Below are 23,826 nucleotides of genomic sequence, written 5' to 3'. Positions count from 1 at the left end.
GCGGTTCACAGGAGTCCAGTAGCTCAGTCTCTCTTAACATTGAAGCTTCTAAGATACATAATCAGGTGACAAAGAATAACTACTACATATGCAGGAAGAGTTGAGTTGGTTTTGAATTTAACATCCTTTTCAACAGCGAGGCAATATGAGACGAGACCTACTGGTTAACGTGAAATCCGAACCACATGAGCTCCCGCTGGAAATTGAACCTTGTCTCCTACACCAAAGGCGCGCACGCTAACCGCTTAGTCACAAGGAACTCTGCATATGCAGAAAGAAAAATGCTTATATATCCATGAATAAAAGTTCCATCCTGATACTGGAAAATCATGCCAGCTGTACAATGGGAGACTTTGTCAACATTCCTCACCTAGGTTGTGTAACATTGTATAAAATCAAAACTGTCTTTTAATCCATACTTTAATTTCGAAATATACCTAATAAAATATTTGGTAAATAGAAACCAACTTTTGTCCATGAATGCACATGTAGAACTAGAAGAGATTGGTTTTGAGTCCACGGGTGTTGATCGTGCCGAGACTAGGGTAACTGTGCTCCTCCAAAGTTGGCTTGGTTCCCCAGAATCATGTTAATTATAAAAACCAGGTGTTTCCTGATATCATCGGTGTTCATTAAAGCGTGTTGTTAGTTAAAAAAAAGTTAGGAACTATTGTACTAGACAACAGTTTGTGTGGTAACGATTCCAAACTAGTGCTGGTAAAATAGTTCGAATAATTATTCGTTATTCGAATCGTTATTCAAATATTTTTCCTTCTGTTATTGGAATATTCATTTTCATCGAACAATTACAACGATAGTGTCTATTTTTGTATGTACTTTCTAAGTATTGTTCATATTTACGGGCAAAAGTGCTATTTTAAAAGCACAAGCAATTAAGAAGAAGAAGAAGAAGAAAAATAGAAAGAAGGAATTTAAATATTTGTATCGTATCAAAATATTTCTTAATTTCGTTGTTATGACGACTTGTTTATCTGTTTGACTTCGTTATTACGGTAACTAAGATAGATAGATAGAACGAAGATACATCTTGTAAAGACCGAATGTATATTTTAATGTGACAAACACGGTATATGTTGGAAGTGAATATATATATATATATATATATATATATATATATATATATATATATATATATATACAGATGGTGATCAGAAAAATGGAAACACCTTTAGTTGGCAACACGTCAGATATATGGGTTCGCAGTGATGTCGTGGCGCCCGCAGCGCCGGACCTCTGGTGGTGGTGTGTTGCGTCGGTCTCCATACTACGTCAGGCGCAGTGGAACAGCAGTGTCCAGTGGCTGTAGCAGACGGAGGTAGTGTAAAATGGGACACCTCTCAGATTTTCAAAGACGGCAAATTGTTGGTGCGCGGTTATGTGGAGTGAGTGTGACGGCAGTGGCTACTGTGTTAGGTGTGTCGCGTGGGACAGTGTCGAAGGTGATGACTGTCTACACAACACACGGGAAAACCACATCGGGGAAGCGGAACAGTGGGCGGAAGAAAATCATGAGTGACAGGTTACGCCGGGTATTAAAGCGCATTGTCACGCAGAACCGTCGTGCCACTGCGGAGCAAGTGACGGAGGAACTCAATCAGCACCTCCTCCACCCTGTTTCGACAATCACAGTCTGCCGCGAATTACATGACATGAACTTACGGGGTCGTGTTGCACGGGCCAAACCGCTCATCAGGGACCATAACGCTTTCGCACGCCGCAAATGGTGCCGCGACCATGCAACTTGGACCGTTGAGGACTGGAAACGTGTGATATGGTCGGATGAGTCATCATTCACCCTATTCCCAACCAGGGGCCGTGTTTATGTGTGGAGAACGCCCAAAGAAGCTTATGATCTGCAGTGTCTCCGCCCAACTGTGAAACATGGCGGCGGCTCGGTGATACTGTGGGCCGCCATATCATGGTTTTCATTGGGTCCTGTGGTCACACTTAGCGGACGAATCACTGCCAACGATTATGTCGCAATTTTAGGAGACCACTTGCATCCTATGATATGGATGTTGTTCCCGGACAATGACGCCATCTTCCAGGATGATAATGCACCCATTCACACAGCTGGTGTTGTTGCAGCGTGGTTTGAGGAACATCGGGGTGAAGTTCAACACCTCCCCTGGCCCCTCCCAATCCCCAGATCTCAACATAATTGAGCATTTGTGGCCGTCTTGGAAACACGACTCCGGCGACGATTTCCACCTCCATCCTCTCACACAGAACTGGCCGATGCCCTGCGCGAGGAATGGTGTAAAATTCCACTTGCTACCATTCACGACCTCTATGCCTCCATCCCACGTCGCATCAAGGCTGTTATGAAGGCGAAAGGTGGCCCGACACCATATTAACCTGGTAAGTTGCAATTTCGTTCAGGTGTTTCCATTTTTCTGATCACCATCTGTATATTATATATATACAGGGTGGTTCAGTAATGTTGGACAGCCCTGAATAAATCGGAAACCAGAAGAGATATTAGCAAGAATTTGGTGGATCCAGATACTTGTGGAAGGGGGACGTCCTTTGAGGTACCACACAATGTTACCAGGTCAACAGTGTTGCCAGCTCAGTACAAAGTTGTATTTTTTTAAATGGAACATATAAAAGTTTATGCCATCAAAAGAATTAGTACAGAATGTGAATACCAACAAGCGAAACCGCACCTGTCAGTGTTGCCAAATAAGGAAGTTATAAAGCTTCAAAGATCAAGAAATTAAAGTGTCCGTAGAGCAAAACTAGCAAAAAGGCAAGAAAAATAATACTACGGAATGAAAAGAAGTAACCGAAAGAGTAAACCAAAGAACGCACAGCATTCAGTGAGTAACAGGGTTGCCACAGCAAAGGGGGAAAAAATTGAAAATTTTGCAGTTGCTATAGGAGGAAAAGTGCCCATATGACATAATGCTGGAAACACCATAGAAAGTCTAAGTAAGATTCAGGAATCCTAATAGCGTTTGTTCGAAAGCAATATCTCTAACCGTTTCCGAGATACACCAAAGCTGTGCGGAGTTTGCAACACTGCATAATAATTCCCTCGCCCTCCAAACTACAGGAACGAGTAATGAAAATGATACGCCCAACAAAATGTAAGAACTACACGGGTCTAATCGTCAAATCAATTATGCAGTGTTGCAAACCCCGCACACCTTTGGTGTATCTCGAAAACGGTTAGAGATATCGCTTTCGAACAAACGCGATTAGGATTCCTGACTCTTACATAGACTTTCTATGGTGTTTCCAGCATTATGTCATATGGGCACTTTTCCTCCTATAGCAACTGTAAAATTTTCAATTTTTTTCCCCTTTGCTTTGGCAACCCTGTTACTCACTGGATGCTGTGCGTTCTTTGGTTTACTCTTTCTGTTACTCCTTTTCATTCCGTAGTATTATTTTTCTTGCCTTTTTGCTAGTTTTGCCCTACGGACACTTTAATTTCTTGTTCTTTGAAGCTTTATAACTTCCTTATTTGGCAACACTGACAGGTGCGGTTTCGCTTGTTGGTATTCACATTCTGTACTAATTCTTTTGATGGCATAAACTTCTATATGTTCTATTTAAAAAAATACAACTTTGTACTGAGCTGGCAACACTGTTGACCTGGTAACATTGTGTGGTACCTCAAAAGACGTCCCCCTTCCACAAGTATCTGGATCCACCACACTCTTGCTAATATCTCTTCTGGTTTCCGATTTATTCAGGACTGTCCAACATTACTGAACCACCCTGTATATATATATATATAATATTAAAAGTGCATAATTGTGTTGTGTGATTCATGATAATCTCGTGAACTGTATAAATATTCAATATATACATTTGAAATCAGGGAATGTAACGTAACAGAAGAATTAATGTTGCACAATTAATCGAATAATTATTCATTATCCGAACAATTAATCGAATAACAAATATTTGACTAATGCATTATTCAAATTTGAACAGCACTATTTTGAATCCTCGATAAGGTAATCAACGTACTGGATGACAACTTTGGTTCACGTTCTGCCGAGTTCTATTATTATGTCCCGGCGGGAGCTCATGTGGTTCGGATTCCACGTTAATCAGTAGGTCCACGTCTCATATAGCCTCGCTGCTGAACGGGACGTAAAACTCAAAATCAACTCAACGAATATTGGAGACAAGTTGTAGATGGGGTATATTTCTGATTTTCCAGGTGCATTTTGCTTAATCTTATCGCCTTTCTTTTTGTACGTTCAAAATCCACTCGAACTTCGTTGAGCACAATCTAGGATAAAAGAATGAAAAATAAATTGAAATAGCATAACAGGAAAACCCAGGCTTTATACAGAAATAATAGTCCCTTATAAAGCAGCACCAATATTAAAGAATTTCATGTCGGTATATTCTATTCTTTGGCTTCGAAAGTCTGGACTCCTTCCCTGATGAACGCCCTTCGTCATTTAAGTCGCCAACTATATTTACATTTTGTTTTCATAATGTAAAACAAGAAATTTAGGGAAACTAAAAATGTATCAAAACATTGCAATCCTGGCCAATAATTAGTTTTTGGATGAGGGGGAAAACATTTTTGAACGGGCTCCTAAATAGAGTTTTCGTATTTTCTACGGAATAAGCATACCATACTGACAAGGGAACTATTTCTGGTGTCACACGAAATGTGGAATGAGACTATGGTCAATCAATTTGTGTTAGTGAACACGAAAATCCGTAAGCGGGAAAAACCTCGATCGCAACCGTTCCGTACTTATGGGGGGAAAAGTAGTCACTGGCAACACAACAAGTTGTGGATAATGGGACGAAATATGGCGCGAGTTCGATGAAAATATGCATAGAACGCAATTAAACATATACTACAATGTGACATTAGATTCAACAATACTCTGACAAGTGAGCGCAGAGGCGTAGCACGTAACGACAGAGGAGGGCGAATAGCGTGGAGTATAGTATAGGGGAAAAGTTCCATAGAAGGTATGAACACATACGAGCCGGACTTGAGGGGAATAGCATAGTGATATATCAAAGACATGGTCAAGTACATGGGTGGAGAGGAGAAAGGAAAGGCCCCCACCTTCCTGAACTGATCTTTCAATGTATAGTGAGTGGTGTATTGGACTTTGCAGTGCTTTCATATAGAAGCGTACATTGTTGTCTTACTTTTATGTCATCATCATAAACATATGAAAATGAATGCCTTCATGTATACAACAGTCTATATATATATATATATCGGACATTACGAGGAGAGGAGGTCCGGACCCTACAGGCAATCTTCTTCATAGCTCTCTTTCTTCCATTTCTGCTTCACGGTGTCGTCTACAAGCTGTCTGTAGTTTGTGATTGATTACTTGATCATATATTATTACTGTACCATTCCCCTGACGTCTTGCTTCTCCGTTTTCCTCAATTGTAAAACCATTTTTACTTGCACTTACCCACCCCTCCTCTGTCGTTATGTGCTACGCCTATGCCCTCACTTGTTAGAGTATCGTCGAATATAATGTCACTTTGTAGTATATGTTGTGCTTCTACGCATATTTTCATCAAGCTCGCTCCATATTTCGTCTCATTATCTACAACGTGTGTCGTTGTCAGTGTCCCTACCCTTCCCCCATAAGTACGGAACGGTTGCGATCGAGGATTTTTCCCGCCTATCGATTTTCGTATTCACTAACACAAATCAATTGACCATAGTCTCGTTCCACATTTCGTGTGACAGCAGAAAAAGTTCCCTTGTGAGTTCAACTGATAGCTTAAGTTTGTCTACACTATACTATGTAGTTCTCCACTCTCCAGATATAGGGCCTGCAAGAAAATTTTTGATTGAAATATATTAGAACTTCTGATCCAAAAAGTGAACATGGGGATGCTGTATAACATTAGTGAAATAGGAATCCTTAAAACTATTTATTTCAGTAATAAAGGAAAAGAACACTTCAACACAATTTAATAGTTTCTGATGCATAGCGGGAAGAACAGAAATAAAAAGTTCAATCTTAAAATAGTTCCGTTGTTTCCTACGAGATGGCACTCATGTTGTAAAACCTGCAGTGTAGTCAGTCTCTGTGTTTAGTGGCAACGTAACAGCATACAAGATAAAATGACCAGTCTAATAACTATATTAATGCAATAGAGTACTAAAGTCCATTATATAGACGTACGTACAAGCAATAAAGGAAAGAAGACAAATGTCCTCTAGTGTTTGGATTCCTCCACAAACTCTTCTTTCCCAATTAAATATCCAATATCTAATAAACTCTATTGAATAACATGATTTTAAACTTCCGTTTAACACCCTCCCTCTTCTTCCGAATTTTGCCAAAATAGACTAAGGCATTTGTGCACAAAGTACAATAATTTTAAGGAATTTACTGTTCATGAAACTTAGAAAAATAACAATTTTTCAGTTTTGTTTTCCTATTTCAACTTCAAAACAGTACACAAATACTATATATTAAGTTTTTACTTTTTTGATGTCTCTGTGTAAGTGAGGACTGTATTGTACTGAAAATCTTAAATTTCCTATGAGTTACCTACCAATGTTGGCTGAATACTTACACGCTAATTACCCCTTGAACTTCTAAATAAGTAAATTTTGATCTCGGGATTTTTTTGTACTTTACAGATTCAACAGACGAATGGAAACTTGGATGCTGCGAAACAAAAAGAGCGTGAATTGACAGATACACTGAATGCCCATAGAGCTGAAATTGAAATGTTAAAAGAACAAAGCACTCTCCAAGACTTAGCATACCGTGAACAAGAAAAGAAAAACCAAGAAGCTAGGTTGTTAGTAGAGGAACTTACCACTTCTCTACAGGTAAAACCACTATCCTCAATTTATTACATAATTTTACTTTCTGAAAATTAAGATACTTTTTTATTAATATTTTATCCCGACGTTTTAAGAATACTTGTTTGTAGTGTAACTGTTAGATTTGTTTAGAAAAGTTAGATTTTGTTCTGTAATTCAATGTATTTTAAGACTAGTTGTAAGAGGGAATGCCGAAAAATTGTTAATGTTGGCGCCCGCAGCGGAGTTCAAGAGCAGGCAATTGCCCCTGCTTGGGTTTTTGAAAAGGGTGTTCTTCGAAGTAGGTTATTTTACACACTACAGTATTAAATGTAATTCCTAATAGTTAATGAAATTATCCATTGTGCGTAAATAATTGTTGTTTAACTTGAAATATTATGTACGAGGGAGCATCCCCCCTAAAAAAAACGGACTGAAAGCGCGCGGCTGTTCCTAGGCGTAGTAGAGAGTTTTTTCATTAGGTAGGTAGGTCTAGTACGTAGAGACCTCAAATCAGTTGTCCAAGCGGCGTCTGCATTGGAGATTGATATTTGATTGTAATGTTCTCTCAACTGTTCTCGTTTGCCGTCTGCGAAATCGTTATGAGGAAGTTAAAGGAACAAAAACTATGTTAGAAAATTTGCTTCTGGCTTGCAACGGAAGCTTACCAAATGCTTTAACAGGCGTTCAAGAAGGATGCTGTGAGCGTACACAAGTTTTCGAGTCGTTTGAGCAGTTTTAACATGATGAGATGAATGTTGAAGATCATGCTCGTTAGGAATGCGCACAAGTCGAGACATGTCTCAAATGTCGACTCGACTGGAATTCGAGTCAAGATTCTAGTCGAGACATTATAAAATTCGAGACGAGTCGAAACGTATTTCTTGATTCGAATTTTCGAGTCGAGAAACGAGTCGAGTTGAGACTACTCGTAAAAATCTCGACTCGACTCGAATGTCTCGAAAATCTTACTATAATTTTTAATATTATTTTGAAGAAAGTATTAACTCAGAAACAGCCTTGAAACCAATTCCAGCATTTATTACTTTAGAAAGGTACAGAACGCATAAACTTATTAGTTAATCTTTTGAGATCAAGATTTAATTTTCAGCTCAATTCAGTTAATTAAACTAATAATTAACGTCGTGATATTTTGTTGTACTTCAAATATAATATTTGATTATCTAGTTTGTATAAAACTATTATCCGTAGCCTATATCTAGTTCGTATAAAAATATTGCGATAAAGTGAACTTCATAAATTCCCTGATTAAGCAATTAGCAATCTATAGTAATTTAGCATAGTTATAATTATTGTGTTTTCGTTCCCATGAACGCAATAGGGTTACATTAACTTCTGGATTATTCGCTTCCCCAACTATTTCGAGGCTGTAATGTGTTGCAGCATATCACGAGTTACGGATAATATACAATGTAACATTTGTTGTACATTACATATTCGAGCAAGGCACCATGACGGCCGAGGCATATCGCACACTGCTGGCAGACTACTTACAACCCTTCATGAAGACTATGTTTACCAACGGTAGTGGCATTTTTCGACAAGATAATACACCATGTCACAAGGCCAGGAGTGTGATGCAGTGGTTCGAGGAACATCTGGGAGAGTTCCAAGTGATGTGCTGGGCTTCCAGCTCTTGGATCTGAACCCAATCGAACACATCTGGAATGTGATTGAACGGACGTCAGAGCGCATCGCCCTCCTCCCCGGAATTTACGGGGATTAGGTAAACTGTATGTGCACATGTGGTGCCAGCTCTCTTCAGCGACTTACCAAGGGTCATTGCGTCCATGCCAAGATGCGTTGCCGTTGTGATCCGTGCCAAAGGTGCACATACTGACAAGTATTATAGGGAGCTAGCTTGTTTACCAGCGGGGGCTGAGGCAGAGGGGGAAAAATTTCAACATTTTTTCTGCCTGACTCTTGCGACACTCCCTCACCCTCCTCCTGTGTGTCAGCGTTGCCAGGGGTAGAAAATTATCACGTGAATGTCATTCTGAAGAGTTAGTGTGAGTTGGTTATTTGTTGAGTGCTGTTGTGGGTGCGGTTTTGTTGCTTATTATTCATTTTACAATGCCTTCACAGCGTAAGAGAGAGCAAACTATACACAGCGAAGCTAGAGAAGCGCCACGCGTGTGGTTATAAAATATAGAACATGAGTAATATGAAAAATGTACCCAAATACGGTAACTGCTTATGCAAATTTGTAAATGACGTTTTTTTTAAAAAAGAAAAAACTTCCGATAGAAATTGCATATTTTACATAAACTCTTTGAATTAAGTGAGTATTAGGTGAATTTTTTGACAACGCATTGGCAACCCTGCCCACGACCGTCGAGTGACCGTTTCTTGGTGACGAAGTTGGGGCACTTGTCAATCAAATCTGAATTCCTCAGCCTCGCATTAAAGCCAGCTCTCTATAATAGGTAGGTAGTCAGTGTTCTGGCTGATGTGTGCGTGTACATTGTCTCGACTCGAATATCGAGACGTCTCGAATTCGAGTAAGTAGTAGAAAATGGATCGATCTGGGCCATATTAAAACATAAGAGGCCAACTCAGGAGCCCCTGGGAAATCGAGCACCTTGAACCGTCGACCCACGGTCTTTTACGACCTCCATTTTAGGGGTGTATTTGTTCCCTTTTATGAACATTTTAGGGGGTGAACTCGTTCCCTTTTATGATAATTTTTTCCAACTCCTATTTTAATATAGCAGAAATTACGAACACAGAAGAGCAGATGATACATAATATTCGTTCTCTTTTATGATCACTTTTTCAACCCCATAGCAGAGAATACATGGAGACTATGAACACATAGCATAGCAGATAATACATAAGACTTGTTTCAACCCCTAATTTAACATAGCAGATAATACATAAGATTTATTCCCTTTTATGATCACTTTTTCAACCCCTATTTGAACCGTCGACCCACAGTCTTTTACGACCTCCATTTTAGGGTGGACTCGTTCTCTTTTATGATCACTTTTTCAACCCTTAGCAGAGAATACACGAACACATAGCAGAACAGATAATCTTTTATGATCACTTTTTCCACCCCTATTGAAACATAGCAGAACTAGTAAAAGAGTATGGCTTATTTTCCAACCACTATTTTAACAATACAGAGAATACATAAGATTCGTTCTCTTTTTCAATCCCTATTTTACCATAGCAGATAATACGTAAGACTACGTAACATAGCAGGGTTCCAACCCCTATTTTAACATAGCAAAGAATACATAGCAGGGATGTATTCGTTTCCATCCCTAATTGAACATAGCATAAATTTGGACTCGTTCTCTGTTATGAGCTTATTTTCCGACCAATATTTTAACATAGCAAAGATAGTCATTTTAGGGGTGTATTCATTCTCTTTGATGATCACTTTTTCCACCCCTATTTTAACATAAGACTACGAACACACAACTATGTAATAATAATGAGGGTGTATTCATTTTTCCATCCCTAATTGAACATAGAAGAGATTATTTTCTTTTACGGGGGTAGCAACCCCCAACCCTCCTCCTTTCTCATCCAGGGCTTGGGACCGGCAATGGCGGAGTTTAAAAAAATAACACCACCATCATCATACTCCCATAAATGAATAAAGCATAATATCATTAGCATCAATAGTGGTAAGTGAGAATTTGTTTTAAAAATCGCGCAGTGAATAACCAGATGCACGACATGCTAGATATAAAAAACAGTAATGTCCACAAAATTGAGATAAATCACCTTGAATACGTCTATTATTCCATGTATAATACAGACAGTTTCGTTTTAAAAATCTTATATAATGTTGTATATAGGGAGGTATACCATAGCTATCGAAATACTCTCCCACACACATATTAGATATATAAACAGCAACCCAATGTTCTCCAGGCTTATCACTAGAATCAATGTTTATAATTATGGCGGCTGGAAATGTATGAATAAACAGAGGTAACTCATCTGCAGCATATACACCAATAAAATGATCTTTAGGTAAATTTTGTTGTAGTGCCTCATAAAGTTCAATTGTATTTAACATTTTTTAAAAAAAATTAATTAATATATATTTTTCTCTGGAAATCAATTTCTAATTCTGAAGAGAATTCACCATAAATAATCGCTGTTACAGGAGATGGCAGTGCTTCTTTAAAATGAACCTCTAAACGTACACTTCCTTGCCGTTGTGGACTAGTATGAAATGCAGCACTAGCGCTAGATTTGGGAGTTAAACACCAGTAGAGTATAACCATTAGGATATTCGGCAAGTGAAATATCATTACCTTGATTAGAATAATAAATACCTGGACCTGTAAATAACGTAGCATATGCTTGTATATATAGCTTATCAAAATCAGGTTGTAATGGTTTTGATGGTACAGACGATCCATCAACATACAGTGTAAGAAACGACATACTAAAATGTTGAAAATTGAATGGATTTGTTTGATAAGTACTATTGAAAGTATTAGTAACAAACCCAATAATAATACGTTTAGGCAAGATGCCTGAAAACAGATCTGGAAGTGTACTATCCATAATTCCTTGTGGCAGAGTTTCTGTCTTCACCTGCACTTTTGTTAGAGGATATTTTATTCTAAATTTAGGATTTTGTAATACTTTATTTTGTGCTATTTTAACTGCTGGTGATACATCAACCTTTTTCACAAGCAATGTTGCATCTGTAATTAAAACCTTTCCATCAGCATCTGCGTCATCCATTAGACAAAATGTAGGTTCAGCTGGAATTAGTTTAATACGCAGTTGTACACCATTCAGTAAAAAATTCTCCTGATTAAATATATCAGCATGAATATAACCCAATAATTCAAATGACTGACTTAAAGTAGTGAGAAGAAAACGTTGTTTAAATCCTACATTACCATTGGCCACACTGTCCATATGACCTGCAGTATCTTTAAACCACATTGATGTTTGAAGATGCGTTGATTTAGCATTAGCATTATAATTTAGTAGTTTTTCAATATATGATCGATATGGATATGTATGTGTAGAGTAGGAAATAAGTTGATTATTCAAATATAATTGCACTTGACTGAACATTGCATTGAGAAAATCATTTACAGGACCAATTTTCTTATCGGCAGAAGTTAAATTAGAACCATCTGATTTAGTAATTTTACCTTTAATATATAACATTGTGTGCGGTAAGTGCATATAGTCATCCCCATGACCGGGGGGGACAAATTCTATTGGTACATTATCAGATATTGAAGCCACAGGCTTATATGGAACTATTTTATTACCAATAATACTGGTTTAAGTGGGTAAACCAGCAAATAAATCTAATTCTGATTTCATACACTCACACTGAATATTTCTTACTATTAATATTTACAGATGGTAAAATTTACAACATCGTATTACGTCTACGAAAATGTAATTTTACACATACACTGCCATATTGGGAAGGAAGTGGATTACCTGTACTATCTCTTAAATCAATAATAATTTGATCAAATTGTTTACGTTGCACGGGCACATAATGAGGATTGTCAAAAATATGTACATTATTAATATCATGCTCTGTAATATTTGTATTTATAATACGTAACAATGGAGCTATGGTGTCACCTACCATTTGTGGTTCTACAATATCACTGTAAATATATATAAGTGTAGGTAGCGATTTTTGTAAATCAGGTGGATAACGAGCATGATGCACAACTGCAATATCTTCTTGTTGTATATGATCAAACCCTAGTATTCTGGCTAGTTCAGGAGATAGGCGTACTTCTGTATGCTTCTCTTGATCTTTTATTACTCTATTAACCTCAATTCGTTTTACTGATGCTTTAACTTTTAATTGTAAATTTAATATATCACTTTTATGATTAATTTGAGATAGAATATCATCAACATAATAATAGTGTCGTGGTAAGATTTTAGTTATGTTCCAGCTTTTTGTATTCATGATAAGGTAATAAATATTATTTTGTATATTTGGAAACATTCTGAAATGAACTTGTATAATGTACTTCAACAACAGCTGTTTCCCACACTCCCTTCTCCAGTACAATAGGATGATATAATTTAGTAGTATAACAAGCAAGAGTATTTTAAGGAAAATATCCCATAGAACTATTGCTAGGAAGTGTGAGATAAAAACTATCACTTTGCTCCATAATCAATCAATCAAAAATATCTTTGGATCTTTTTATCCGCTTCACACCACTTTTTTCTTCCAGATCCTACCAACACCTGATTTAATTTATTTTGAGCTTTATTTTTTAAATTTGTTTTAGCTTCTTGCCACCGATCTTGTAAAGACTCTTCAATAGGTCTATTATTATCTAGTACATCTCCTGCTACATTAATTCCTGTACGTATCAACTCTTTACCAACAGTTTTTGCACCTTGTTTTAATAAAGGAAAAACAGTGCGGAATAAACCTCCTAGAAAACTACCAATGCCATAACCTTCTTGATATGCTGTACTTTTATATACATTGTAACCACCTCCTGCTTGATTGTTGTAATAATGAAAGTACGGATTATTCATCTTTCTTTCTATATACTCAAAAATATCAGTAGATTACAATATTATATTTGAATTATTGCTTATAAGTACACCATTTACGTTTACGTGGTGGAGGACCATCCTCTTCGTTCTCATCCTCTTCGTCCTCTGTGAGTTTTCTAATATATTCTATTCGTTGAGGATTACCAATGTACTCTAAGGGTATATTGGTTTTAGCTAATAATGTAGCAAAAGGTTTCCAACCGGCAACTGAAATATTTTTCTTACGACATCTAACAAAATCGGATACCAAATCCACTATATTTGCACCTGGAATTAATTTATTATTAATATTCACATTTCCATTATCATCCCATTGAATATTAGGATTTTGTTTCAATTTACGTAATAAAGGTCTTGCTTTACGTTTATAATTTCAGGGAGAGTAGATATTATTTCATCCTCCTCCTCTTCTTCCTCCTCCTCTTTATTCATAGTAGTAGTAGTTGTTGCTGTTGTAACTGCTGCCGGTTTTTGAATTATATTTAAATATTTTTGTAAGACCTCTCTATATCGTACCCATTTTTCTTCTGCATTTAAACTTTTATTATTGAAAATTTCTTTCATTTCATCATCTTGATGATTAGATATCGTTTGATAATGATGTAATTTTTCTGGTGAGATTAAAATAAGTTTTTGTGCGTTTTGCATAATTACTTAATTAAACTTGATAATATACCTCCTAAAATAGGTGCAAGCAATGCAGTAAGAAAACCACCTTTTTGTATAATTATTCGTTTTTTCTTTTGTTTTAATGACTGACCTTTTTTCACCAAATATCTCAGTTCCTTTTTATATTTTTTAATTTATTTATCTCTGTTTTATTTAACGGAACAATTCCCTGTAATACGTTATAGGAACATCCGCAGAAATAGAGCGTATTAAATCAGGATCTGCATTTTGTAAAATTGCCTTACGTGCTTTCGGTTTTGACTTTGCTAAAAGTTTTAACAAATGTGCATATTCCTTACTAATCATTTTTTACGGCTATTAAAGAACAAATAGTTGTTAGAATATAAACCATATTGCAATTATTTTTTACAGGCACATAAATATAATTAAAAGAATTTGTTGGAAAGATATTTGTTCGAACTCGCTGCTCATCAGGAGTATTTTGTTTTAAATCAAAAAGTAAATAACCATGTGCAATTCGAGTTGCATCTTGATATGCTTCTTGAATAAATTTTGTATTACCTGGATACAATTATCGTGCCAGATAATTAATTTGAGCTTGGTCTCTAGGATTTTTAAAACAAACAATATAATGACAATTTAACGAAATATCCCGCATTTCTTTTTGTTGATGAAAAATATTCTGTGTTATAAATATTACACTTATATTTCTATGATGGCTACCCTTAGGAAAAATATGTACAATCCGATGGTCACACTCACGCATTAAATCATCAATAATTACAAGATGTAGACCTTCGTGTGCTTGAAATTCATTATTTTGAGGTAAACCTTCTTTAAACGTGCAGCCTGAAACTGTATCATACAACGGCTGCCATTCACCATAACATCATACAATATTTTTAAATAATTTCCTATAATGGTCGAGAAACGTTTTAACAAAACATGATTTTTCACTGCCTGTAGGACCTGCCACCATACAAGTAGAAGGAATTTTCCACTCCATATTACAGATATATCACATTTATTTTAAATAACGTTTTTAACAATTTTGCTTTATTTTCTCCTTTACATAAAAACAGCGTTTGTTGAACAAATTTGATTTAATATACCCCGTGATGATGATGACAATTTAACTAAGCAACGAAAATTTACAGTGTTGCTAGAATTCAAAATATAAAATTCACCTTTTGAAATTATAAAATCTACAAGAAATACTGTGACGACATGCTTCACCTATAAATTCTTGACTTTTTTTTACAATAAAGTATGCTTTAAATCAATCCAAGAATTTTCACTTTTTGGCAGACCTAACCATTTAACATAAGCTTTATTATTTTTCTTTCGCAAAACGTTTTCAATTAAATATGTTTTTGGAAATTTCGTTAATTGTAATTCGTCCGTAAAATATTCCTTCAATAGGCTTATTGTTTGAATCTACTATGTGATATGTTGGAGGATTAGTGAAGAAAACTTGAGCAATTCGAAAAATTTCTGTACTCTAATTGCGTGTAAAACCTCTATCAAAACCAGGACGCTTAAGTTTACTAATTCTTACATATTCATCTACCTTAAATTTACTTTTTCTTTTTATCACAGAAAACTTTTTGCAATAGATGTTTGTCAATAGATGTTTTTCATTTTCTTTTTTAATAGCGTCGACAGGTTTCATTTTAATAGTGGAATGAATAGTATTATTATATTTATTTAGTAATTCCGGCAGAATGCCAATCCATTTATAATTTCCTTGCAGTGTAAATTGTCTCCACATTAAATTACGTAATGTTCTATTAAATCTTTCAATAATACTTGCTTTCACATCACTGTACGTGGAATAATGTTTAATGTTATTTTGGTTCATCGCCTTCTGAAACTCTGAATTATAAAATTCTCGACCCCTGTCAGTTTGTAAAAATTTGGGGCTTTTGTTTCAGTACTGTTATAAATGCTTGTGTAATTTCTTTCCCACTTTTATTTTTCACAGGAATAGCCCAAGCATATTTAGAGAATGTGTCTATCAATAAATATTTGAAATTTCGATTGTTTGCTAGACCTTTCAATTTTCCACTATTCATTTCAACTAAATCAGCTTGCCATAGATCATGAATTCCTTTCGTTATAACTGGTATTCGAGGATAGTTTCGTCTTGCACCTTTATGTAATTCTGCAACTATTTGTTCTCGAACTGATTGTGACATATTTTTGTTTACCAATACTATTACACTAATATATATACAAAAACTAAAATAACATATTTACAATATACAAATCCCACATGTTAAATCTTTATTATGATACCCCCAAGGAACAGTGTGTAACAATTTAAAATTTTTCTTTTATAATCATACAGATCTAACACTAATTTTGTTACATGATTTGTTGTTAAATTGTGATGTTTGCTTTTAAATTCAAATTGAGTTTTATGAATCGTTTCGTTTTGAAATAGACATGATTTATAATCGTCAAACGTAATTTGTTCTTTAACTACATTTTTCTTGATCCCTTTACATTTTTTCAGTTCTTTATTTTCAACAGCTTTTATTGCATAATTTTTTGCTCGTAAACAAATTACTTTACTGACTGGCTACCTTTCATTTCATCTTTCATTTTACCAAAACGTGCTTATTTTTTGTGCTATATAAAGCATAATTTTCAGGATAATTTGAGGTATCAAAATACTCATTCATGTCTTTTGTATCTTTATAAATATCGTCGGTTCTAATGTAGTAAATGAAAGAGTCAGTATCCATGTAAGTAATACTAATCTTATCTCCATATCGAGGTTTCATTCATTATAATGGAATTCATACATTGCTAATTTTGATAATTCTAAAACTGTAGCTCCTACATAGATCGGTTTATTTAGAGTTACAGATTTTTTTTAACATATGGAATAATGCAAGATTGTCTCCTAATTTTACCCAATTTTGAAACTGATCTTGCGCTACTAATTTTTTACACTTTTTTCATTATTAATTAATTTTATATCAGTACGTTTTATTACATTCTCCATTGTCTTTCCGCACAGAGAATTATTTAATAATTTATAGAAATCTTTTTCAGATTCAATTGTAGAATTTGCACGACGTTTAGTATTTTCTTCTATATAAGATGCAAGCCATTTAGATTGACGAAACCATAATATTTTATGTACTTTTACCAATATTAAACCTTGTTTTAGATAAAATTTTAATACTCTATAATGCAAGATATAATTCGATTTTGATTTAAGTGTTAATAGTAATTTTGAGTATTTACCATTCGGTGGAATTTCATTTGTGGGAGCACACGGAAAATCAGAATGGTATTCGTGTAAATAATTTGGATACTCTAAGTCCACTTCTAGAAAAAAAACATTCACTAGCAGTGGACCAATTGATAATTTTATTCTTGTCTTGCCAATCGTCAATTTTGTCCTCCCACCGAAAATCACCATATGGTAAATAATCAATCATTGATAGTCCGTACAGATTGTTCATGTCAATTTACAGTAAATAGGATTTTTCTTCTTCCGCATCAAAATCATGTATGTAAGGATTATTAGCTTTGGCATACCTTAATACAGCTTGTGTGATGCCTCCACGAACCGATTTTTCTACAAACATATACATATTGATATCTGATAAGAGTTCAAGTTCAACTTTTGTTTTATATAACATGGCTTGTCATGCCAAACCAGGTGCAGTAAAACAATTAATTGGGTCAATACTAAAATCATTTAAACACGTCTTTCGAAAATTTTCCAATACATCTGCTGTGAGAAGTACATCACATTTTAAATATAGATCATGGTAGTCCCCTAAATTTTGACAATTAAACGTATGCTAAATCTGTTGTGCATATTTATAGTCGGTCTCGGAAATTTGTGTTCCATTCAATTTGCTATTAAACGCCTCTTTTCCAGGTAATTCAGTTTCTTTAAAAGTATCTAAATTTGTTGTGTGTTCATAAGGATAAATTCCCTTACGAAGAATTAAAGGAAACTTATCGTGTGAAAAATTTTGCTTTGTATATATGAATTGCTCAGGTTTTAATTTTGACACCAAATTTTCGAGACTACGGAAGAAATTTATATAAGTCTACAAAACGTAACTCAATAGGTCTACCATTAAAATTAAAATATTTGGAGAATGTGTACTTCTCAGTGCTTTCACCAATTACAGATATATTGCCAGGTGTGCAACCTAGTTCTTTCACGAATAAATGTGAATCATATGCTGATAAATTGTGAAAGAATACAGGGATAAAATTACTCTGACATTTAGTTTGCAAATTAAAATTATTGCACACCGTGGCAATATATTTCCCAATTAAATGGTTATGGTGTTTAACTTTTCTATTGTTACTTATATATTTACTATCACAAACAGAGCATTCAATGGATAGATTATACTTCTGTAACTGAGAACTATTTAATGATATTATTGGTTTTTGTTGATCTAATATATTTATTATTTTTTTAATTCCTTCTCCATAGCAGACATAAAATTAATCGATACATTTTCACCACGATAAATAACTAGGTTTGATTTTAGATATTTGTTACTCCAACACACAATATAACTAAAACTGCATGGTATATGTTCCTAAATTTGTTTTGTATTGGATCCAATTTGTTTACTTATAGGTTTTAATAAACTTTCGAAATCTGCAACTATTATGACATCATTTTCTAATAACAATTTTAGTTTACGAAATTTTAAAACATCTTGTTTCGGCATGTTAATTTTGATTGGAGTGTGTTCTTTACATAATTTCTCATGTTCATCTAATTTTGATTTGTTATAAAAAGATACTAAACATCGTCTACTAATAAGTGCTTGATGAGTACCTAATTGATGTCTAACTACACCATTTAAATTTGTAATTAAACAATAATGAGAGTTTAAATACAATAAATCAATATGTTTACCTGCGGATGTGTTTTCGCTTATACGTAACGGAAAAATTTTCATTATCATAATTAATACCATATATATTAATAGAAATTTGTTCCTTAGTAAATACGGAATTATACATATGTTCAAATTTGTTTGTTTGCTACTTGAAGGGTGAATTTTATATTCGTTTTTTCAAATAACTGTAATAAAGTATTAATATATTGTATGTAATTATTTACACAATGTGGATGATCTTTTGCAGGATGCAGTGCAGCTAGAATGCAATACATGAAACATCTGTTATCGTTGTTTTCAATATTTATAACACATTTTTTTTAGATAAAATCCATTGACGCAATTTTATATAAGTTTTTTCTTTATGATTTTTCAATAGGACATTGAGATTGTTTAAAAGACAATAATGACTATTGAAATTTTCTTCACAATACAATAAATCAATGTTTACCTGCGGATGTGTTTTCGCTTATACGTAACGGAAAAATTTTCATTATCATAATCAATACCATATAGATTAATAGAAATTTGTTCCTTAGTAAATACGGAATTATACATATGTTCAAATTTGCTTTTGTTTGCTACTTCAACGGGGAATTTTATATTCGTTTTTTCAAATAACGATAATAAAGTACTAATATATTGTATGTAATTATTTTCACGATGTGGACGATCTTTTGCAGGATGCAGTGCAGCTAGAATACAATACATAAAACATCTATTATCGATATTTGAATATTTATAACACATTTCTTTTTAGATAAAATCCATTGAGGCAATTTTATATAAGATGATGCGGTCAGTGGATCATATTTACTGATTTTAATTTGTAAGAGATGGTAAGGTTGAGAACATAGAGACCACCCTGATTTCTTAATTGCTGTTTTCTTGTTCAACTAGAATTTTATTAAATAGTTTTTCAATTATAGCATTCACATCTGTACTCGGTAAAATAATTTCGTTACCACTATTTACAAAGAATCTACATGTTTCTAAATCTACTGGTTTTACAAAAGTTGTAGCCAAAGAAAAATTTACTTTAAAAGATGTATTATCTTGTTCCTCTTTTAATATATCTAAACAGTCTTTTCTTTTATTATTTAAAAAGCAACCACTATCCTCATTTAAAACACTATCACATTTAAAAAATTTTCAAATTATTATTAAATAGAGTATCAGTTGGGAAATTGATAGTATTTGGTTTAACCTTTTTCGTTGCCATAACTATAATACGTTCAAAAGTGTGTTTTTATACTATAGCACAACGTTACTATAATATGTTCAGAAGTGAGTTTTATATGATAATATCGTTATATACACCCTCCATTCCAAAAGAAACCGAACGTTTTTTAAAAAAAAGCAATGTACATTTTGGAACAAATCATTTTTATTAATCAATGTATTCCCCTTCTGCATCGATACACACATTTGCACGCTCCAACAAGTTGTCAAACGACTTCTCCATGTCCTTTATTGGAATGGTCTTTAGGACGGCGGTCGTCGCCTTCTCAATGGCATCAATCGATGCGTGCCACTTTCCTTTCATCGCCAAATGCAGTTTCGGGAACAGATAGAAATCGCACGGAGCGAGATCTGGTGAATAGGGCGGATGATGCAACCGAATAATGTGATTTTTGACCAAAAATTCAGTTACAAGTCGCGAACGATGTGATGGTGCATTATCGTCCAAAAGAGTCCAACTGCCAATTTCGCGATATTCGGGCCGAATACGACGAATTCTTGCCAGCAAACGCTTCATGACGCCCAAGTAAAACTCTCCAGTGACTGTCTGGCCGGGCTGAACAAATTCTTTGTGGATAATTCCTTTTGAATCGTAAAAACAAATCAGCATCACCTTAACTTTTGACTTCACCAAGCGACTTTTTTTGGGTGTTCCTTCATCCGGCGCTCTCCATTCAGCACTTTGCCGCTTTGTTTCGGGCTCATATTCAAAACACCACGTCTCGTCACCAGTTACAATCGATTTCAAGAAGTTTCGATCCTGCCGAGCACTTTTAACGATGTCTTTGCAATGCGCAATTCGATCAACTTTTTGGTCTTCGGTGAGTTTGTGTGGTACAAACCGCGAATTAACCTTCTTAAGGCCCAAAACTTCGGTCAAAATGCGGTATGTGGTTGTTTGAGGAATGCCTAATTCCATTTCAATAACTTTCACCGACGATTTTTTGTTATGTTTGATGAATTCACGCACTTTTTCGATATTTTCTTCCGATAATCCGGTTCTGGGACGGCCTGATCTTTCGTCATCATCCAGCGTCTCTCTACCCGATTTGAATCGCCTGAACCACTCGTAAACTTGCGTACGGGATAGACACTCATCACCATATGCATTTTGTAGCATTTGGTGCGTTTCACTAAAAGTTTTACCCAGTTTAACACAAAACTCAATTGCAGCTCGTTGTTTGAAACTCATTTTCCGACCGATGTACACAACACACTGACAGTTGAAACGCAATAACTTTGTTGCCGTGCATCCAAATGTCATGACATTTATACCAGTTGTCAATGAGGGACTACGCCATCTACCGGTAAAATATTACAACAGATGGCACTAGTGGTACTGTTTGTTTTCAAAAGTTCGGTTTCTTTCGGAATGGAGGGTGTAGAACTGAAATAGCACAACGTTACTATAATATGTTCAGAAGTGAGTTTTTCTAATATATTATCGTTATAAAATGTCTTACCTATAGACAACTAAGAAAAGCACACTGATACACAGAAAAAAATCAGAGCTTCACCGATAAGAAGTTTAGTCTTTAAACACCAACAAGCAACTAAATAAAAAAGAACTTCTCGGTCAGTCTTTTATACCTTTGTAATTGCATTGCGCAATATTGCGCAATAGGGATGATGTCATCGAGTCACGGTTGGGGGTTCCCCTTTTTTTAAATCCTATCGTTGAATGACAAGACAGATCGCGAGCGATCAACACAAACCTTTGTGATTGCATTGCGTAATATTGCGCAATAGGGATGATGTCACCGATCATGTAAATCCTATAAAACAACTAGCAGCCTTGCGTCTCCAATTCCTAATTCATACAGCGAGCGATCAAATTATGTCAACACTTTTTCATCGAAAATAAAAAGAAAAAATACACCAGGCTGTACTCACTAGCACAATGACATAATGAGAATTATCCACATATGGCGGAAGTTATTATGTAACTGATAACAAAACACGGAAGTCTGCATTCCTTTGCAATCTTAAAATATCGTCTCGTAAAAGAAAATAATCTCTGCTATGTTCAAATAGGGGTTGAAAAAGAGAATGAATACATCTGCTATGTTCAAATAGGGGTTGAAAAAGAGAACGAATACATCTGCTATGTTCAATAAGGGGTGGAAAAATGAATATACTCCCTGTAGACCGTGGCTGGACGGTTCAGGGTGTTCGACACCCCTGCTATGTTACGTAGTCTTATGTAATATGTGCTATGGTAAAATAGGGGATGGAAAGGTGATCATAAAAGAGAACGAACACCCCTAAAAATGTACTATCCCTGCTATGTTACGTAGTCTTGTGTGTTCGTAGTCTCTGCTATGGGGTTGAAACGAGTACAGCCCTACTATGTTAAATAGTTGTGTGTTCATAGTCTTATGCAATTTCTGCTATGTTAAAATAGGGGTTGGAAAATAAACCATACTCTTTCACTAGTTCTGCTCTGCTATGTGTTCGTAGTCTCTGCTATGATAAAATAAGGGGTGGAAAAAATATGTAGTCTTATGTATTCTCTGCTATGGTAAAATAAGGTGTGGGAAAAGTATGTAGTCTTATGCTCAAATAGGGGTTGAAAAAGTGAACGAATCTTATGTATTCTCTGCTATGTTGAAATAGGGGTTGGAAAATAAGCCATACTCTTTTACTAGTTCTGCTATGTTCAAATAGGGGTGAAAAAAGTGATCATAAAAGGGAATGAATCTTATGTATTATCTGGTATGTTCAAATAGGGGTGGAAACGAATACATACCTGCTATGTTACGTAGTCTTATGTATTATCTGCTATGCTATGTGTTCATAGTCTCCATGTATTCTCTGTTATGGGGTTGAAAAAGTGATCATAAAAGAGAACGTACTCTTGCGTGTTATCTGCTATGTTAAAATAGGGGTTGGAAAATATGCTCATAAAAGGGAATGAATACACCCCTAAAATGGAGACCGTAAAAGAGAACTAGTACACCCCCTAAAAAGTGCTCATAAAAGGGAACAAATACACCCCTAAAATGGAGGTCGTTAAAAGACCGTGGGTCGACGGTTCAAGGTGCTCGATTTCCCAGGGGCTCCTGAGTTGGCCTCTTATGTTCTAATATGGCCCAGATCGATCCATTTTCTACTACTCCAGTAGAGTCGAGACAGAAAGTGTCGAGTCGAGACATTTTCTCGAGACGAGTTCAGACAGGCTTAAATCTTGACTCGACTCTACTTGTGCGCATCCCTAATGCTTGTTCTGGACGCTCTTTATAATCTCAAAACAACCGAACCAGTGATCGAAGTGAGACGGTTTGCGGTGGTATGCCATACCGCCTCTGGTTTTTCACTGGTGAAGGTATACCGTTTCTGGTTTTTCAATTATTAAAACATACCGTCACTGGAAAGTAGATGCAAAGTACCTTTAATAAATCAATTTTTATACCAGTAATTTGCGAATAGCTTTGCACGTAAAAAAAATCTTATTTAGGAATAATTTCTAAGTTGACTGCACCAACATTTTTCTTGCCTTTTGTTTTTAAAATAAGATGTCTTGAAAGAAGTTCACATAGTTTATATTTTGAATTGCCATATTGAATTGTTTCTTTGTTATGTATGTGTGTGTGTGTGTGTCTTCTTGCTTTAATGTATAATGCCTGTTTTGGACATGGGCGGATTTAGGAGTTGCCTGCTGTGGGGGGGTCTATTTTCTGGGTGTTTGGAATACCCCACAGT

At 35.2% G+C, this 23,826-nt stretch overlaps 1 protein-coding gene across 10 annotated transcripts in view; it reads left to right on the top strand.

Moving 5' to 3' along the window:
- Nucleotides 1-23,826, top strand: part of LOC145681100 (uncharacterized) — a 1,004,875-nt gene that overhangs the window by 234,926 nt on the left and 746,123 nt on the right. For all 10 annotated transcript variants that reach the window (XM_081752504.1, XM_081752499.1, XM_081752503.1 and 7 more), the window contains one exon: nt 6,632-6,826. In XM_081752504.1, coding sequence (XP_081608630.1) covers nt 6,632-6,826 — 195 coding nt within the window. The remainder of the gene's footprint in view (nt 1-6,631; nt 6,827-23,826) is intronic.

The sequence above is a fragment of the Thermobia domestica genome, chromosome 3, assembly GCF_964235325.1.
Source record: "Thermobia domestica chromosome 3, izTheDome1.hap1.1, whole genome shotgun sequence".
NCBI classification, from domain to species: Eukaryota; Metazoa; Arthropoda; class Insecta; order Zygentoma; family Lepismatidae; genus Thermobia; species Thermobia domestica.
The sequence above is the reverse complement of the archived record's forward strand: the minus strand, read 5'-3'. Positions and strand labels throughout refer to the sequence as shown.